Raw genomic sequence first — 20732 nt, 5'->3', positions numbered from 1 at the left:
ACTCCAGGGAGGGTGTTGCTGGGAAACCGTGTTAGACGTGCTTGCTTATTAAACCATTCCACGCTAGTAGTCCACCCAGGAGAGAATTTTGAATTTTGAAACGGGAAGAAACTATATGAAATATTGGTTATTTTCTGTTTCTCCCTCTTCCCTTCCGCCGTCGGGTGAGCCAGATGCTTGCTTTCGCAGCTGTGCTCTCCGACAGTGTTTGCGTGGTGTCATTCTGCACCCTCCCAGCTTCTCCACAAAAGAGAGGATCATGTGCAGAGAACGTCCCTAAGTCTTGACTTTGTGTCAGAAATTGTACGTCTGACGTGTAGATGAGACCGTAAAGTTGTAAGTCTGAAACATCAGCCTAAAATTCAGACGCATGACAGTTTCCTTCAGACCCCACCTCCCGTGAGGCTGTACTCAGAGTCTCGGGAACCTCTCTCTGCACAGAGCGTGTCGGACACCTTTGAAAGCACGTTCAGCGTAAAGTTTACCAGCGCAAGGACATCCTTTTAGTGCTTGCCAATCATACTTCATCTCTTTCCCCAAATGGCCTCACAGGCCGCCTCGCTAGGCCTGTCCTGCTCGAGGTAGAGGCCTCCGGCTGTCGTAATCACGGCGGCCCCAGAGGGGGAGGATCTGCCTTCGGGAGAGCTGCTGAGCTCAGGGTCGAGGAGGACTGCTGAGCACAGAGCAGTTCCGGGCACGGCGTTTGTGCTGTCAGAGTATCGTTGTTATTTAGGTGTATATATTTTCGTGCAAAGTTAGGTAATTGCCAGTTTTTCCTTTTGCATTTGCTTTCTTTATTAAAGTGAGCGGTGACTTTGGAAAATGTTTAGGGTGTTAATAACTTTTTTAAGTCTCTGTACGCAAATGACACTGCCACACAGAATACACATTTTGTATGACACTTGAGAGGTTGGGCTGCTGAAGCGTGACGTAGAGGAACATGTTCCAGTTACCCTGACGGATGTCAGTATTTTTGCCTAAAATGACCGTAGTGAAATTTAGCAGTGACAGAGAAGGGCTGGTGGAAACTCCTGTGTGCCACAGCCGTGTGCAGCCCCGGGAAGCAATAGCTGCCTGGCTGTCCATTTGCAATCATCCTTCTTAGCAGGAGGTGTTGGGTTCTCTGTACCACTTATTTTTCTACAATCAGAAGATTAAAGGAAAACAAAGCCCTTACTGGGCGCGAAGGGATGAGGTCGGCCCTCGTTGGATATGGACAAGGAGGCCATGGGCCAGGCCCTGGAAATGCTGGGGCAGGAGGCTGGGACCCCTGCTCGTGGGCTGTGATGGAGGAGAGCGGCCGGGCCGGCTCTGTCCCGACGCTGACCCTGCCGGCAGCTTTCCCACGTTTCTTCGTGGCTCTGAGCAACTCGGAGGGAAGGCAGGGGCCTGCTTTCCGCCTGGAGCTGGTGGCTTCACGGGGGCACCGGGGACAAGGAGGCCCCCGGTGCTCTGGGCTTTGTCATCCTCCTGGTTTATGGGTCCACACCAGCCCCCTTCGTTTGGATAATGGTCAAAACTCAAAATATAAAAATAACGCTAACTTTCAGATACACTCGCTTTTTCCACCCTAACGGTCCTCAGGTCTGGACGTCTCTGAGGTAGAGATGAAGGGCCTCTGCCCCGGGGCCGCCAGTGGCGGGGGGGGGGGGGGGGGGGATGGCCCTGTGGCCCATGACCCTGGCAGGCCCCCTCCCACTGGCGGCAGCTGGCCTCGGAGCTGCAGGAAAGGCCGCGTGGGGAACGGACAGACCTCCTCTTCAGGGTTAACTGAGTGCAGCAGAGAACAGGCCCCGGGCTGTGCAGATACCTCACTGGTGACAGAAGCCAGGCTAGAGCAAGACCAGGAGGTGGGTTGCAGTGTACAACACAGACCCAGCGCGCGCTGGAGAGTTCTCAGGTGACTGTGATCAGCCTTTTACAAGAGATTCTTGTCTTCATTTCTAGTTGATGGCCTAATTTTACATTCTCATAGACACTGACAGAACAGTGACAATGACAGTGTCAGATGCAGAGAGAGACCTGCACTTTCTGTTAAGGACAGGAGAAGCCTCTAAAACGTCAAAACATTTTCCCAGCTTTTGAGAGGAACCAAAATATATCGAATCAAAACTACTCTGCTATTTTTCTCTCCTAAAGCACCTTCAGAAACTAGCACGGCTCTTATTCTCGTGTTTCCTCAGGGTGTAATTAGGGAGCACCAGGAAATCCATATGGGTTTTCAAGAAGCAAATGACAGTGAAAGTTTCCTGTGCCCAATTGCTCAGGTACCTGGGCTGGGAATGACTGCACGTCCTGGGCAGTGCTTGTCAATCACCACGACCATGGGACCCATGGAATTCGGAGGAGTTTGGGGGTGTCGGGCAGTATTTGTAGTTGAAGGAACACGTAACTTGCCTTTGGCAAATCACCCCAAACTTCAAGTTCAGCCATCATCCTGATTTTTTTAACTGTATCTTGAAATAGCGATATAACGTGCGTACTGAAAAGTGGAAAGAGTCTATGTGTGTTGTTCGCAAATAATTGTAAAGCAGATGTGTGATCAACACCCAGGTCATGGGGAAAACACCGCAATTTCGCTGAGCCCCGCCCCATCCGAGCTCCTCCTCCGACATCCCTGCCCGCCTCTGGTTCGCTGCTGCCCAGGCGGCCTGCACAGTGTGCTTTGAGTTGGCTGTCTTTGAAATTCATACACGTGGAATCATGGCTTGTGTTGTTTTGCCATGTGTCACGCAAAAGCATGACTCTGAGATTCACGCAGATTGTCGCGTGTAGTATACCGCATGGTACTCCATCACAAGGAAATGTGACATCTATTCATTCACTCAGTTAGCAGACGTGTGGCTCATTTCCACTTTGGGGCCATCACAGTTGATACTGCCGTGAGCTTTTTCGTACACACATGTGTCTTGACACATGAGCCTGAGGGGTTTTAGGAGTGGAATCTCTCTTGTGTGTCTTCAGCCGTACACTAGACGGTGCCAGGATCTTGAGAATTGATTGTTCCAGTCTATACCTCTGTCAGCAGTGCATGAGCTCCCTTCCTCCACGTTCTTGTCCACACTGGAGGCAGTCACGTCCACATTTTTGCCATTCTGAAGAGCACAGTGCGTGCTATGATACTGTTTAATGAGTCTAGTTAGTAATAAGTACGTTTGCATTTTTTGTTGATCATTTGGTTTATTGACCATTTGGACTTCCTGTCATGAAGTTGTTCAGGTTTTTTTCCTGTATTTATGTTTTCTGTCTTTATTGATTCATAGGGATTTTTTTCTGTATTCAGGATATAAATTTTTTGTCCATTTATCAATATTGAAACGGTCTCTCCCATCCTGTCTTGTTTTATTCTGTTTATTTTCTTTGTGTCTTGTTGCTGTCAAGGTGTAAATTACATGTAGTAAAACACAACAGCGTGTGTACACCCATGTCACCATCACCCAGATGAAGATGCGGAAGTTCTCGTCCCCCAGGAGGCTCCTTTGTATCCCTCCTCACCCAGTAGCAATCCCCAGAGCTCTTCTCACTTCTGTGGGGTTTTCCTTCTGTGGTTAGTGGGTTTTGTGTCTCATTGAAGACCCTGGGGTTATAAGAATATTCTTCTGTGCTTTCATCTAAAAGCTTCATAGTTTTCCCTTTCGCGTTTAGATCTGCAGCCTCTCAGAAGCTAATTCATATTTACAGTGTACAGCAGGGATCAGAGTTTTTAATTCCCGCTGCAGTATGCAGTTGTCTCAGCACTGGAAAGGCCTTCCTTTCACCCATAGCTCTGCAGGGCCACCTTGTCATAAGTCACTGTCCTGTGGGCACGATTCCACCTTCACTATCGCTTCTCTGTTGAAAATGTCAGTCTCTTTCTCTGTCCTTGCGTGATACTGTCTTAATTACTGTGGCCATGTCGTCTTGATAGCAGGCTGAGGACATTTTGGATGGTAACCAGTGTTTCATGCGTTACCCCTTTCCTGTGCGGCTGGATTCAGCTCACTGGCGTCTTTATCCTTACTTTTACTGGTCCATTCCACAGCTGTCCCTTGAGTATCTGCTGTGTTATGCACTGGGCCTTGTTCCAGCTGTTGGGGATACAGTGGTGACTAAAGAGGAGACGCTGTCTGTGCTCTCGTGGAGCCCGTGGTCTAGGGGGGTGGGCACAGTGTGTGCCAGGCTGGAGGACATCTGCTCAGCATCCCAGAGGGCAGGGGCCCTGGCATCTCCCTCGGAAGCCTCCCCTCTGTGCCCCGAGCAGCTTGCAACGTGCCCTGGCTGGGTCTGCCACCTGTACTTGATCATGAGCTTCCTGGATTTCCCTCTTTTTCAGTCACCCCCAGCTCAGGGAGGGGCGCGTCTCCCTAGGCCTTCCCTACGCTGTCCCACCCAGTGTCACTGAGCCCTTCCTGACTCACCCTTCCAGCACCCTGGCCTCCCTCCTCCTCCCCAGCTCCCCAGGCTCTTCCTCTACCTGGGGTTTTCTCCCTTGCCAACCCCTACACTGGCCAACCCCTGCTTGTTCTCCCAGTTAGATTTAGACATTATTTATTCAAGAGAAATCTTCTAGGACCCCAGTTCAAATAAGGCCCCCTTTTATTGTTTCATTTATCATGTCATTTCACATCGTATCTGTTATTACCAGTTAGTGATGTGTTTATTTCTCTCCGTTGGACGTTCCAGGAAGATCAGGACCTCGAAGTGCAGGACCACTGCGGCCTGAGGCCTTCAGCCCGTGGGTGCTTGGTTGGTACTTACTGAGTAAACAGGTGAACGTGCGCGTGCACGCCATCTCTGCCTCGCCTGCCCTCCGTGGTGGTTGCCTTCGCTTTTCATCCCTGAGCTGAAAATTGGCAAAGGGAGAACAAAGAAACTCTGACAAATGGTATTTAACGAGATCTACTTGTAGCTTTAGATGCTGTTTGAGAAACAGTGACTTGTGAGATGCCTTGAACAGGTCATATATCCTTGGGTGGTGTGGTGGCAGCTGGGGAACCAAATGCTAACTGAACAGACATGAGTGATGGAGCTTTTCCTGTGACACCCGTAACCCGTAGCCCAACTCTGTTGGTCTCAGGGTAAATGCCTAGGACAGTAACTGTAGCTGTAACAGCTGGTCTGTATATCCGTGTTTCTTGAGTGCTGCTTTCAGGCCAGGCACTCTGATCCTATCTATAAGACTTCACAAGCACTGTCGGAGACAGATACTATGATTATCCCCCCTTTTGTAGAAGAGGAAGATGAGGCAAAAGGTTTTGTACCTGGCCAAGGCCCTGAGCTGGGGAGCAGCAGGAATGGTGATTTCAACCTGGACTTTGTAACTACTCCAGGGCCGGAGACATCATCTCTGTCCTGGGCTGTCATTGCCATATCGGGAAGTTGTTTTGTCGTCCCCTCATTGAAACTGAGGCCGAGGAAAGAGAAGCCCCGCGCCTGGCAGGGGAGCCGGGTAGGGGGCTGAGTGCCCGTGGCCGGCCGATGGGCTGCATGGTGGGGGGGGCGGAGGGAGGGGCTGGACGAGGCGCGACAGGCACCCCCTCCTGTCACCCTCACGTTCGGCCTGTCCAGGTCGGCCTTGGCGAAGTGACAGAAGTTGCCCGAAGCCACACAGCTTGCAGCCGCAGAGCTGGGGTTTGAGCCCAGTCCGTCCTGCTCCACACTCAGTCTCACGGCTGCCGTTAGGACGCCTGGTTGGTCCCCACTCCACACCTGCCTCCACGAGCCACCCTCCACACGGCTGCCAGCGAGCTGCTTAGTTTTTGTACTTCGGCTCTTTCAGTGGGTTCTCGTCATTTTAGGATAAAACACAGACTCCTCCCCACAGCCTAAAGTCTCTCAGGTTCTGGCTCGACAGCGCTCTCCCGCACACGCCCCACCTCCGGCCACGGCCTTGCCTGGCTCGTGTCTCCTGTCTTGAGGCCCCACGAAGCCCGCGCCACTGCCGTCCCCTCAGCTCCCCGGGTGACCGGCGGCTTTTTATCCTGTGGTCTCAGCTCAGTCCCCTCCTCGGAGCAGCCATCTCCGCCCTCCCTGCTCAGTGCCTTGTCTTCCTGTGGTCACACGTTACCGGGTCACCTGAAGGTTTGCTTGGGGCTGGCACTGCCTCCCCTCTAGAAGGTCCGCGCCACAAGGGCAGGGACCCGGCTGTCCCGTTAGTCCTTGTATTCCCAGCATCGAGCCCAAGACCTTCGTGTTCTCAGATGAGTGCACAGACCATGATTGAACTCTCGAGAGACTTTGGATGTGTGGTTACCAGTGTAAGTGTGCGTTTGTATTGAAATCCCTTCTCTAATTCCAGTATAAGAATCGAGAAGCACGTCGTTTATAGAGGAGAGGAAAAACATGTTAAAGTATTAGATTTCTATCACTGAATGAGGTTTTTCCCCCCAAAGTGAGATATCCAGAACTTTAGAAGTTTTAGAAGAGACATGCATCAACGAAGAGCTTTAGAACTTAGTGTCATCCCTGCAACCAACATGGCTTTTAAATCCTCTCAAGTGTTACTGGTGTTTAGTTCCCATTAGTGTTGGAGTCATTTGCACATTATGTTTCTGCTGAAGGTTGTCTTGACTTTAAAATGGACACAGCAGAGCCCCTCCCTTAGGGTGAGCAGAGTCACAGGTGTGCGCCCAAGATAGAAATGGGAGCAGCCAGCACGAGATATCGGCAGGTCTGTGCCTGTTGAAGGCTGCGGGCCCACCCACTCTTGAGTGCGGGCTCTCTGGAAGCTGCTGGGAGGGGAGGGGGGCGTGGAGAGGCCACCAGCATGGCGGGGGTGACCTGTGGAGCTCATCGTCCCCAGAGACTAGCGACATTTGGACCAAGGACGGTGATAACGGATGCCCGGGCACCCACACGTGCAGTGTGCTGACAGTGTGGTACCTGCCCGGTCTCACCTGGCCCGCAGCCCTCTAGAAGCTGCGTGCTGTTCACTCAGCCTTTGTGTCTGAGCGCTCTGTTGGCCCCTTGGCTGTGCTTCATTAATGTCAGTGTCAGTAGTACCAGACCAGCAGTCGTCTTGCATTATTTAGATAGGGTTACTTACTTTTTCTTCTCCAAATTTTGAACTCTTAATTGTTCTTTCCAAAGGTGTTTGCAGAGCCCGTCACTCTAACTGGTATCCGAGAGCTTATTTTATTTTTTGAGATTTCTTTGACAATAAAGGGACTCTATTTCAAGTAGTTTAAAACCTGCCATTCCTTCCGCGGATGTGTAGACAGAGCTCAGAAGCGTGCGGTCAGACTGGCCAGAGGAAGGCCTGTGCTGGGCCTCCTCCAGGTCTCCCCTCACCGGCTGCGGTCACTGAGGAGGGTGCTGGAGCCTGCATCCAAGCCAGGCCCGACCACGTCAGTGGTGTGACTTCGGCCAGGTCCTCAGCCTCCTGTGTCTGAGTTTTCCTATCAGCGGGATGGGTGGATAACACCTCCCACGGGTGGCGTGTTTGTGGAGGCTGCGTACCTCCTGTGCGTGCCCGTGACAGCCCCTGACACACTGTGCGGCCTGCGGATGGTCACACGCGCTGCTGCCCTTGTGTGTGTTACTCTGCTGGTATTTTGTGCAGATGAACTGGCAGTCTGGACTTACGTGAGAGACGCCTAAGTTAATTCCTCGGGCAAAGCTTTGCTTACATCGAAGGTGGAAATTCATTCAAGCCAGCAATTCCTTTATTCCAAAGAGCACAAGGGTGCTAAAGAAATACCCTCTTACCTGGCCGCCAGCTAAGTGTGCGCTGTCTCTGCTGGGCGGCCACTGGCTTCTCATGAGAGCCCAGTGATCTGATCTCAGGCCACCTCACACCCTCCTGTGCCGCCAGCTCACTGTGACCAGCAGCGACCCTGGTGTGAGCCGAGACTCTGGGGCAGTAGCTTCTCTTGAGAAGTTTCCTGTGTCCAGAAAGCCTCTCCCTGAGGAGGTCTCCTCTGCAGCCTGAGGGCAGAGGTTGTGTAGCATGGGGAGTCTGCGTGGCCAGTGACATGTTACGTGCTCAGATCTAACAGGAGAGCTGAGGGCCACCCCTTGTTAGCAGCTGGAGGCCGGGGAGCAGGCATCCGGCGGACATGTAAAACTTCCCTCCTCCTGTGTGCGCCTGGAGTCCCCGCGCACAGGTGCACGCACGTTCCGCAGGAGGGGTCAGGAGGACACCTCGCGTGCCAGGCCCTGCTGCATGCCGTGAGCCTCTGCTCTATGCCCGGCGTGTGCCGGCTCTGCTGAACGCAGTACGCGCGGTGGCTCGTGTAGAGTCTCAGAAGTGACCTTAGAGCCCTGCCCCAAATGCACACAGAGCCAGGCCCCAGGCCCTTTGGTGTGGTTTCAGTTAGAAGTGGCCTTGGTTGGTTCTGATCTGAAACCTGTTGTGCGGCAGATGCCAGACCGACTGCCTCGTACCACGCTGGGCTTTGAAGTGGTGAGTAAGATGATTCCGGAGTGTGTAATGGACAAAATTAGCTTCGGTGCCATAGGATCCTTTACCACAAACCCCGTGGATGTGAGGTACCTGCGAGCCTGGCCCTCGCTTGGCCGCAGGCGCTTTGGAGTGGGGAGCGCGTGGTGACTGCGGACCCGAGCGGGGTGTCATCTTCCCGTTACTTCACCGCCGCACTGACAGGCTCACTGGGCGGGGTGACAGCAGCCAACCTCAGGCGCCCGCACTTTAGCCATCTGGGGTTTGTGAAGGACGGAGGGCTCATCCCGGCCAGGGCCTAGGCTGAGGACCGTGGTTCCGTGGTTCTGTGCCCACATGATGACACTGAGGAGCCTGGTGAGATGGAAAGACAGCACAGGCTTCCAAAAGGAGAGGCGCCTTAAAGCTGGGACCACCTAATCTCTCACTTTAAACAGTCAACTGATGGAAAGTAAGTTGTGTGTACCGAGGACAGTGAATGTAGCCTTTGTTTCAAGATCATTAAAAAAACAGTCGGGACTTCCTGGTGGCACAGTGGTTAAGAATCTGCCTGCCAATTCGGGGGGTGGGGGGGTGGCGCACGGGTTTGATCCCTGGTCCAGGAAGATCCCACATGCCGTGGAGCAACTAAGCCCATGCACTACAACTACTGAGCCTGCACTCTAGAGCCCACGAGCCACAATTACTGAGCCTGCGTGCTGCAACTACTGAGCCCACTCGCCACAACTACGGAAGCCCACATGCCTAGAGCGCGTGCTCCACAACAAGAGAAGCCACCGCAATAAGCCCGAGCACCACAACAAAGTGTAGCCCCAGCTCTCTGCAACTAAAGGAAGCTCACACGCAGCAACGAAGACCCAATGCAGCCCCCCAAGAAAACAAACAAACAAACAAAAAAAGTTGGGTCATACACAGAGATATGGTTTCTCTGGCTGATGCATGTTAGGATACTTCTGTCAGAACTCAGCAGTGTTTCTCTGGGCCTTTGTACCACGTCCTTTGATGTTCTAGTTCCCTAGGGATTTAGAGGCCGAAAAGCAGCCTCAGCTTTCAAAGCAGTGGTGTTTCTGAGATGACTTTCTCCCTCAATAAAGACTGAAACTCTCTGCTCCTTCTTGTAGGACATATTAAACACAAGCATTATTTTATGTTCTTCAGACCGTGGCCTACAGTTCACAAATCCAGCAGTTTGTTCCCCCACCCTCTTCTGTTGGGGTTTATTTTACGCTGTTCAGTATTAATGATCAGCGGTTAATGGGCAAGTGAGAGAGTACGCATACATTGATTTGTCAGTACTGTTAGGATACCTTACAAAACCTAGAACAGTCCGCATCAGCACGGCACTGAAACACTGGAACCACAGATGTGCCCTCGTATTAAAATGCAAAAATGCGGAGGGAAATTAGACACCAGATAGACCAACAATTTGGAGAAGGAAGAGGGATCCCGAAGGGCGGTTTGTGGTGGTTACTGAACACACGCTGGTTTCCAGTGTCCTGCACGGAGGCTGCACAGTGAAGGCTTGCACTTTAACTTTCTCAGTGAGGAGAGTGTGTAGTTTAACTGAGTGACTTATATGGAAGCTGAGAGAGAACTGTCACAGGTGAAGGCAGAGCTAGAATGCAATTTACTACGCAGTGAAGTTTCTTTTGCTGTTTGGAGATAGAGTTCACCTCTGCAGGAGAAGTGGGTGGCACCCATACAGGACAGTAACGGTGTTTTTCAGGTGTGTTTCCTCCACAAGGACGCTCTCCGGTCTGTCCCCCGTGGCGTAAGTGAGCTGCGCTCCCTCCTCTGCCCTCAGCCCAGCGCTGCCCACCCTCCCAGCTGGAGCCCGCCGCACTGCCCCAGCCCCACAGGGTGCCCTCTGTGGGTGGTTTGGACAAGTTCCTCCTCCAGCAGAGAAGCCTCAGGGGAGCCTGGGGTTCCCTGGCCAACAGTTTGGGAAACCCCTTTTTCACCCTCAGGAGGTGCATACTTGAAGAGCAGGGTGGAGGTTGGTTAGGACTCCTGCAGACAGGGTCGGCATCGGAGAGCTGGGCCGACGGGGAACACGGCCCCCGAGGTGCTCCGTCTCTCCAGCGTGCGTGGCTGGGAGGGAGGCAGAACCGTGTCATCTCAGCAAGGAAAGAAATCATCCTTTCAGTGTCACGTTCCATGCCCTTTCTCCTTTGGCTGACAAACTGCCATATTTTGAAGTGTTTTGATTTTCAACAACATAAAGCAATTTCAGAACAGTTTTAAAACCGAACTACTGCTTCGTACTCTGAAGTATTATGCAGCTTTACCATAGTCTGAGAAGACGTTGGTTTAGATGTGGCAGTTACTTATTAAGCAGCCGCATCTTGAGGGAAACCTTGTCATCACATGGCAGACGAGGGCGTGGTTCTGTGGAAGCCTAGTGAAGTAGCCTTGGCTGTGTGGGGCGTCCTGTTCTCAGACCAACTTCGTCAGAGGCTTCCAGTGTTATGTTCTGTGCCCTAGTAAGTCATATGCTTTGGAAAGTTTGCCAGTACATAAGTTCCTTGCCATAAATGGGTTTGTTGTCTAAAAATAATTTTTAAAAATATCCTGGAAGCAAAATTAAATATAGATGTTATGTACAGTACACATTTGTTAGATGTATATTATACATTTTATATCAGATATAGATGTATGCTGTACATCTACAGATATATTCATATGTAAAACAACATATATAGATATTACACGTATAGTTTTGTGTGTACATAATATATATCCTGAAAAATCAGTAAAGTCTTTTATCATTTAAATTGTTTTAATTTAAGTACTTTGTTTTTCAGTGCCAGTTCTTTTAAAAGCTCATTGATTCATTCAGCAAATATTTATTTATTTATTTATTTATTTATTAGCAAATATTTATTGATTCCTTCCATGTTCTAGGCCAGAGTTTGGCAAACCTTTTCCTTCAAGGGCTGCATTTACTCAGCATCCTTAGCTTTGCTAGCCATACTGTCTCCCTTACACTCTCCAGCCCAGCCGCTACAGCATGAAAGCAGCCGTAGGCAATTCATGAACGGGCTTGGCTATGTGCCAATAAAACTTTATTTATTATGGATACTGAAGTTTGAATTTCAAATAATTTTTGTGTGTTACAAATTGGTATTCTTCTTTTGATTTTTTTTCCCCAACCATTGAAAAATAAGAAAACTATTAACTTGCAGCCATGCAAAAACACAGGCCATAATTTACCAAACCCTGTTCTCAGCAGCTTTCTAGACACGAAGTGCAGTGACCAGAGCAGAGTCCCTGTCACTGCGGGGCCTGTGTCCTGGTCACCTGCAGGACTTGAAGTAGCACTGATTCCAATAACTGAAAGTTAGGTGGAATCTTTCTTGTCAGAACAGTTCCAGGTTTAATGCTTTATCTCACCTGACTTGTTAAAAGTGAATTTGGCACATAAATCTGCTGCTCATGGAATCTTTCTGTCTCGGGTCCTCCCCTAGCCTACATCCTTCTGCCTGCCCTGTCTCCTCACTGACCTGGTGCAAGGCTGCAGGGCTCAGTGTGGAGCCCAGAGTGCTCAGGGTCCAGGCACCGCTTCTCGCTTCAGCTCACCAGGCCCTGCGGCTTCCCGGTGCTCAGTCCCGTGAGCATCTCTGTGGCTCTTTCAGGACACCACGTGTTCTGATGAAGAGCTGGCTGGACTGCCGAGTCCTCACCCAAGTGCTGATCCAAGGGTTCTTTGAAGGCAGTTTTGTAACAAACAGGCTCACGCCTTCTATTTGGAGTTGCTATGGAAACATGAGAAGCTCTCTTTCTAAAGCTAAGCAGACAATAAGGCACTTGGAGTGTTGGTGGGATTAGAGACTGTAGAGGATGTTTAATTTTCTCCCCCACTCTTGCTTGCTCTGTGTCTCCGGGGAGAGGGAGCCAGAGGGCACTGTGAATATTAACCGGGGCGCGCTTTCATCTCGCGGTGACCCTCGAGGCTGTCTGGGGTCTGCGCCTGGGTCTGCGTGGGCGCCCAGGCTGGGCCCTTCCTGCACTAACAAGGGGAATCGTGCATATTCATGAGCCGGGCTTGGGCATCAGACACAGCTCACACCGGGGCTTTCCATGCTCCTCTCTTCAGTGCAAACGTTATAAAAAGGAACAACTATTGAAATTTGGTTTTTTAATTATTATTAAGTCAGAGACCCTAGACAGCAGTGCCAAAATGTTCCCACTGGAGATGGGGACAAATTAGAGGACCTTTGTATGGTGTTTAATGTATAGGCAGACAGTACAAATCCCAAAATGCTTTGTTTGCTTAGGGTAGACATGTAGCGCACACCTTTAGTAGCTGCCCAGGAAGAGTGTCAAGCAGCACTTTGTGAATTTCCTCCTTTAAAGAGGAAGTAAGGTTAGTTTCGCTTGTAACATAAAGAATATGAAACAGACATTTAAGTGAAAAGTGTTGGGGGTTTCACTGTTGTTCATGGATTATTTCTGATTTTCAAGGGGCTGGAAAGGCGTTGACTCTGCTGTGGTTGTGTGGCCTTACTTCCCCTGACCCCACTCCCCATGCCCTCCACTTATGTCTCTTGCCCTGTGAGTACCAGGTTTTGGAAGGAGACTAAGTTGCCTTTTCTGCCTTGGGCTCCAGTGCTGCTTCTGTTAGGTTGTTGATGTGGCCGCCGTGACAGGAACCTGCTCCTTGTGAGGTCGGGGATGGTCACGTTTGTTCCTGAAGCCGTGCAGCCCAGTTGGGAGCAGCGCCCTCGCCAGGGGCGGTGGGGGGGGGGGGGGGGGGGCTGGGCACACGGGGGCTGTTCTTCAGCAGAATCGTGTTAATCTCATTCTCTTCTGTGCTCCTCTTTTGCTGCATTTACAATGGGGATTGTGTAAGCTTTTCTACAGAAATGAGCTACTAAACACCCTAAGGGTGAATGCTGTGGAAGCACTGTTACAGGACGTCCACAAAATGTGCTCATTCCCCCCAGATGAACATGATTGAAACCCACCCTTGCATCCGTCCGCATGGGAATTCTCCTGTGTTTTGTCGTCATGGACCTTTTATTTACACAGTCCAGCTTCCTTGCCTGAGTTGCATTTGTATTGGTTCACTTTCATCTAATCTCTCAACCCTGCAAAGTCCTGAGTCAGGAAACCACACCAAGAACAAGAAGGAAAAGCACAGCCTGTGTGGGTCACTGCAGTGCCACCACGCCCCCCTCTATACACACACACACACACACACACTCAGTGAGTGGAAGATAGCATTCGCTCACTCAGACATCAAGCAAACGTCCCTAGCACTGTTCTTGGAACAGAGGACAGAAGGGTCAATAAGACATCAGGCTTGCTTATGAGCAGTTCACAGGGTGTTGGGGTGGGCAGAGATGTAAACAAGTAACCATGGCTCACATAATGTCAACAAACACATGGAGAATCCACTCTGTGTCGGGAACTTGCTGTGTGCTGGGCATGCAGAGATGGTGTCGGTGTGGCTCCTTGCCCTTGAGAAGCTCACAGACACATAAGCAGATAAGTAGGTGCAACATGATGAGAACTTGTTTTAAAAAGCGTGGAGAATGTTTTGGAAACAGAGGTGGGCGCGCCTAGCTTAAGCTGGTGACGATGGGTGGATGGAACAGAGTGGGTGGGCTTCCAGGAGCGCGGAAGGGGCAGGGGAGGGTGAAGCATGTCCCAGGTCAGGGCCTCGTGTGTGGACAGGCAGGTGGCGCCTGGCGAGGTGATGTTGCTGGAGCCTGGGGTGTGAAGGGCACTTGGCAGGAGGGGGCCCGGCGACCCTCGGCAGGGGGTCTCATTCGCCTGTAACTGAAATCGTTGACCGTTTGAAGCTCTGGAGACACTCAGCATTGGCAGCTGGCAGTGCCAAGGCTGCCATCACGTTCCTCAGTTACAGAGCCAACCAACCCTCCAATTTTGAGGTGCTTTCAGTGCATTTATGGGAATTTCCCTTTTTTTTACTTTCAATTAAGTGAATAACCAGGAGCTTCAAGAGGAAGTGCTGTGTGTCTGTCGTTGAGCACTAGAGAGTTGCTGTGCGCGTGCCCGGGAATTCTCCAGGCTTACACACTGTCTTGCCTAAATTCACCCCTAGGGGTTTGCCCCACCCGTCACGTTTCGTGGTCACTGCCTCCCCCTTTTCCTCTAGCAAGTGAGGAAGTGAGTTTGTGTCACGATGGTGTCCTCCCGCGAGAGAGATGAATTACAGCGAGCGATGCATCGTTGAGAAATTGACTGATGTGTGGGAAGTTTTTGTTGCCGGAATCATTACTTTTATTCTCTGTCCTGTCACAGAGTGGGGTTTGGTGGTTGTGGAAAAGAAGGAGGAATTCAAGGTTAGGTTTTACGCGTTGAAGTATTTGTGTGGATTCGTCTCCGGAAGAGAAACACAGTCTTCTGAAGGGCCGGGGCTTTACCGTGAGAGGATGACGGTTGGTGGCGCAATGAAAACATTTCCCTCCCGGGGGCAGCTAACTCTAGAGTCACCTCAGCTGGGCGCTCACAGTTCCCATCCTTTGCCCTTTGGAAAAGGTTTGTCATTTATACCCACAAGTGGTTTTGATGATAAACCTCCAGAGGCCAGCGACTCGTTTACTCCGCAGACATGTGCTGGTCCTTCTCCTCGGGCAGCCCCGTGGCCCATCCTGGAGGAGCTGGAGCGGTGGGCCAGCCGGCAGCTGGTTCCCGGGCAGGGTACGTGTGTGCTCAGGACTGCGGACCAGCGTGGGCCGCGTCGGAGGAACTAAGATGGAGCAACCAGAAAGTGCTTCCTGAGCACGAAACGGGCGTGTTTCCTGTGCTCCGGTTGCCTGACCTCAGTGGACAGGCGCGTTTTTTGCTAGCTTCCTCTGAGGATACAGAGCTAGGGAAACGGTTTTGATGCACTTGCTTGGTGCACATGGCGGCCTGTCTCTGTGGCTTCCCGCGTCGAGCCGAGGAGCCCGCAGTGTGTGGCCCCAGCCTCAGCGCTGTGCCAGGTGCAGGCCAGGGTCAGGAGGGCTGACTCTCCAGCTGCAGGACCCGCCCGGTTCCCTTGGGGGCACAGATGCCCCAGTGCTGGCATCAGAAAACGCGTGCATGGGAAGCATCTGGTGATAAGGAGAAAGGAATTTTTTCCTTTCCATCCGATCATGGTTAGAGAAGCCTCTTCTCATTGGAAAAAGTGTTTATTCCTTGCTGGGCTCTTTGTTCCTTCCAAACCAACAGAGGCTGCCAGGCCCACTGGTCCTAGCATCTCTCTGTGTCCCTGGGTACAAGGCTACAGCAGTTTTTATGTGGCCTATAGAGAAGGACATATAGTAGCAACCTGATGCCTTTGTGAGGTTTACACAGCCCTTGGTAACTAAATAAAAAACCTCAGGAAACAATGCAGTGATTCTATATTCTTCGTAAGGTGTCTTCTGTCTGCTATGAAGGACTCTGTGCACGACATTTAAAATTAGGGCCAGGGCACAGTAAGGCACAAGGATTCAGACTAAACAGTAAATCCTTCAAAGGCTTTCTTCATCTTTAAAATACGGAATGAGGGGAATTCCATGGTGACTCCCAGGAAACAGCTGTTATTTGTAACTGGGCTTACTTTAAACAAGATGATTTTCTTGTCTGATTCTAACCTGGCATCGTTGTGACCCATTCTGTAATGCTCTTAGTCCTTCCCTGGTGACTTGGTAACATAAGTGTCCAGCAGGCGTGCGTGTGCGTGCCCATGCTCCCATATACACGCTTGTATTCACACACTTCAGACGTGTCTGCTCTAAGCCTTTGCTTCCTCGTTCAGTCAGTTAAGCACCGCTCTGTGCCGGGTGCTGGACGTCACACGCATGCGTGCACACACGCTGGCCACGTGTGTGTGCGTGTCTTATACCTTTCTAATTATTTCCCGCTTGGCATGCGTGTTCACAGCACATCTTCGGGAAAAATTTGTAAATGGGTTCTGGGTTTTAGGGTCGCTTGGCCCTCTCCCCGCTCCAGCAACGCTCGTGGGAAGCTGTGAAGCAGGCACGTACGCTGGCAGGCTCCTTCACTCTGGTTCCAGTTCTGACACAGTGGGTGGTGTACGCCATCCGAAACCTCACAGAGGACAACAGCCAGAACCAGGATTTGATCGCGAAGATGGAGGAGCAGGGGCTGGCAGACGCATCCCTGCTTAAGAAAATGGGGTTTGAAGTTGAAAAGCGGGGTGACAAGCTCATTCTAAAGTCTACCAGTGACACACCACAGTGGTAAGTATGCCAGGAGGAGAGGCAGTTCCCTTTCAGTTTGTAGAAAGTGGTCCCCGCTTCTCTGTCGCCTTGGGTGCGACACGATTCCTTCATAAGGACGTGGATGGGAGTATTTTGCCTTCTAAGATGGCAAGGAAAGCCCTAAACTTAATTGCAGATAACTTCTTGTTCAGGCTTTACGCTGCCATTTTCTTAAGAGAGTTGAAATTTCAGACTCATTCTAGGGAAGAAGTAGGAAAAGCATGTCAAAATTTTCACGTGGTCTAAAGGTTTCTGGCAGTAATTAGACTTTCTTTAAAAGACAGCTCATGTTGACCAAGTGAAAAGAACAGAAAACTCCTTGTGTGATATTGAATGAGTTGTTTCAGGTTTCTTTCCATTATTTCTATCATTGAACAAAATTGCCTGTATGTTTTTTTCCTTTGATGATTCTTGTAAATAGCTCTGTTACATCTACAATTTTGTTTCTTTTTTCTTCTCAGTGAATGAATTCTCCATCCAAAAATCTGAAGTTTTGGAATCTGTTTCATGGATTTTTTTCATCTTCCGCGGTATGTGAATTGCAAGTTTGAAGATTTATTAAGTACTAATTTCAAGAACCTGTGAATCTTTTAGATACTAGAGTTAAATGTGTATAAGCTTAAAAGTGAAAGTACCTGAGTATTCTGTTGTTTCTTTGCTTTAAAAACGTAACTGTCTGGTTTGCTTTTGTCCCCATGGATACAGTGTGCGTTTAAGTGATGTACTTACTGCCGCTGCAGAAAATAAACCCCTCTTGCTGAGCGCATGTCCCTTCCTTGGCAAAGACTTGGAATTTTGCTCAGGTCCACTTGCTCCTTTAGATGGCAGGTCGGCCTCCTTCCCCTCATTGTCCCTTCCTGTGGGGTTTTCTGGGCTCTGGCAGGCAGTTGAAGTAGTTTCTCACTGTGATTAATTCTAGCAGTCTCTTCTCACCCCTTCTGCCTTTCCAAAACATTGACAAGACTCATTTCCAGTTAATTAATTCGAGAGATGCTGAAGAATAGAAGGCTCTCCCTCTTCACTGGGGTCCTGGGCTGTGTTGTCACTGAGCCCTGTCCCTTTGGAATGTGGGGGGAGTGAGCGGGTGAGGGAACATGTGGGCCGTTAACTCTTCCTGCCCCGGACCAGCCGAGACACGGGCTTCTCCAGACCCACGACGTTCACCGGCCAGTGCCTGCATCTTACCCACCGTCACGGCTCTAAGCAGGAAGGAGTAGTTCACGGTCGTCTCTGTGTGCAGGGCCATAGCATTAAACGTCCGTCCGGGTCTTCCCCAGTTTAGAAAGCACCAGTCTCGGAAAGACACGCTACTCAGTTTAGGCCAGGGCATCACTGGAATTGCAGAGTTGAAGAGGTGGGAGGTTAATTTGACCTGTGTCTGTCTATCTGTCTGTCTTTATCTCTCTCTTTATATACACACATTCACAGGTAGAACTGGATTAAGTGAGCACTAGAATCTCTGTAACCACTCAGATCATCGTGTCGCACACGTTTCAAACGTTGTCTTCTTGAATAGTGGTGTTACTAAACTATCTAGTGAGATTTTGTGCAACTCCTGTTGAACCTCCCTAAATGGAAACAACAAAGGCCCAACCAGAAGTTTTACAGAAATACCGATTGTTCTAAAGTGAAGTGCCCCTAAGGTTTTGTAGCCATACTTACATTGCTTTGTAAAAACCAGCTTAAGCATGTTAAGAATGAAATAAACATTTTCCCAAGTGCGATCTAATGTCCTCTGTATAACTGAAGAAATGCCAGCTTCTAGGACTGTGATAATCTCTGAATAACATTTATTTTCTCTCGTTTGTGACATTCCATCAGTGAAGAATCCTTTGCAGAATTCAAAATGCACAAAGAAGTCATTCTCTTCTGGGACACAAAGAGTTAAAACCCTATCCTCTAAATAGAAGTCTGGCCAAAGGGAAGAAGCAGTGGGGGTCCCTTGTTCCTTTCACCAAGTTTGCAATAGACACGTCTTTCTCCCTCTCTCATGGATGTGTGCACCCCAGTGGCATCACACAGACATGCCGGTATCAGCAAATACAAGGGAGCCTGTGAGGATACAGAATGGGGTGACGGCTGCATGTTTTCTAAATAGGAAACGTGGGGCTCGCATAGTGAAAACATGCCCATGGCTGCATTGTGGCCGCTTTTGATGCCTTTGGACAGATTAATTCCTGAGCACAACAGCTTCCCTGTCCTCTGCCAGGGGACTTGGAGCTTCTGAGAACCTTGTTTTACATGCTACAGAGGATTAAAGCACCACCTCAATCAGTCATTTAGAAGGGGGGAAAAAAAGGCTGACCAGCCTTACAAAATTTGTGAAGAGACAGAATGGTCACAGCAAGTTTGTGACCGTACTGTTGCTTTCAAGAGCAAACTGACAAAGCAGTTCCATTTTTTAGCCTGCTTCTTTCTAAAAGATAGTGGAGCAAAAGCTTTTCTGCTTGACATCAAGGCCAAGTATTTGCAGAATGATTTCTTTAATACCTTAACAATGGATGTTAATATTTCAAAAATATTTATTTTCACAGTTTTAGTAATAAACTATTAGAATTTGTCTATATATCCATATATGAATACATCTCATGGGTTTGGCTTTTTTGGAAACTAATACCAGATGCATTTTTGTTCAGTAACTTCTGAAGCTAACCACCACGCTTTGGAAGCTGCTAAAAGTCCATTTTTCAGTATGGGATGTAGAGGAATGATTGACCTCCTTTGGGCTACCCATGAGTAAATTTTAAACCAAAAATTTAGATTTTACATATGTATATCTCGTGTCCATTAACTTCTGAAGGCATTGATCTGCTGCTCTTATAGCAACACCTGGGATTTAAATGTTAACTTAAGTGATTTTTCATGATCCTTTAATTTCACGATTATTAATTATCTGAGTAATGATAATGGGATAACGTGAATGGTGATAAGGTGTTGGGACAGAAATGCCAGAGGAAGACTTAAATATATATATATTTCGCCATCAATAAGTTCTGCACAGAAAGGAATCAATTTTTGTATGAGAGGCAATAAAATTAGAATTTTTAAATGCAGAGAAGGGAAGGAAGTAACCTTAACATTTAAAATATACCATAAAACCAGTCCTTTGGAGGAAAAAGCCCTTCCAGTGCTGTCCAAGGTTCTGATAATTTCAGCTACAGTGGCCTGAATATGGAAAATCAATTAAAACCCTTTTTTAAAAAAAATTCAGGTGTTTTCCCCTTGTAATTATATCATAGAATATATGTTTTCTTCTTCCCTACACATTTTACTGTATTCATTTGGATTTTTCAAGTCAGATCTTATTTAGGTGGCATTTTACAATATAAAAATGGTTTACCATCGACAGCGTACATGAATTTTAAAGGTGACCTGTTTGTGGAAGTGTGGTAGTCACAGCGTTAACTCGCTCGCCAGCCTTGCCTCGTCATGTCCAAAGGCAGTTACGTCGATGGAAGGGGCTTTCTGAGGGTTTCGATAATTGTTTATTCTTGCGTAAATTGAAACCTTAAATTAGGAACATAAAGTTAAATGTTTCTATCTGTTTAAACAACGTAATGTACATTCTCCATTTACATGTAAAATTGTGTTCTGCTTCTTTTACTTCACTTAAGCAAGAGCTTATGTGATGTTTTACAGCCTGGATGTAGTTTTTAACCACCACTGTGTACAGCAGGGTGGTTGAGAGCGTAAACTCTGTGTGAGGGCCTGGCCTCCGGGCCCCCTCCTTCACCTGCATAACTTTGGCCAGATTCTGTCAGAACTAAAATGGGGCCTGTAACACCACCAGCCTCTAGGATGCATGAGGAAAAAAATAAATGAGGGTGTGGTCGTGCTCAGGACACTGCCAGGCACGTGGTGGACACGCGCTGAGGTTGCTTGTTGTTCCTGCTGCCGCCACACGCATTTTTAAGCCTTTGACACCTTCATTGTGAGCATAGCTGATGGACGTGCGTGGAAGCTGCGTCCTGTCTCTCTCCTCCTCTCCCCACAGTGCTGGGCAGACAGTAGGTGCTCACTAAGTGTGTATTGTTTCTTTAGCAGATACTTGTGTGATGCTTTCTGTGTACCAGGCAGTGTTCTGAGCACTTTAAAAATATTAGTCACTTAATGCCCACAGCAGTCGTGCAGCT

At 49.2% G+C, this 20732-nt stretch overlaps 1 protein-coding gene across 3 annotated transcripts in view; it reads left to right on the top strand.

Moving 5' to 3' along the window:
• The window catches only part of ATXN10 (ataxin 10), a 158867-nt gene extending 141507 nt beyond the window's left edge, over positions 1-17360 (top strand). For 2 of the 3 annotated variants that reach the window (XM_057741952.1, XM_057741951.1), the window contains 2 exons: positions 16392-16578; positions 17061-17360. In XM_057741952.1, the coding sequence (XP_057597935.1) occupies positions 16392-16578; positions 17061-17067 (194 nt within the window). In that variant the 3' untranslated portion in view covers positions 17068-17360. The remainder of the gene's footprint in view (positions 1-16391; positions 16579-17060) is intronic. The other variant, XR_009054719.1, reaches the window with a different exon arrangement.
• Positions 17361-20732: the final 3372 nt, after the last annotated feature.

The sequence above is a fragment of the Hippopotamus amphibius genome, chromosome 7 (assembly GCF_030028045.1).
Source record: "Hippopotamus amphibius kiboko isolate mHipAmp2 chromosome 7, mHipAmp2.hap2, whole genome shotgun sequence".
Taxonomy (NCBI): domain Eukaryota; kingdom Metazoa; phylum Chordata; class Mammalia; order Artiodactyla; family Hippopotamidae; genus Hippopotamus; species Hippopotamus amphibius.
The sequence above is the reverse complement of the archived record's forward strand: the minus strand, read 5'-3'. Positions and strand labels throughout refer to the sequence as shown.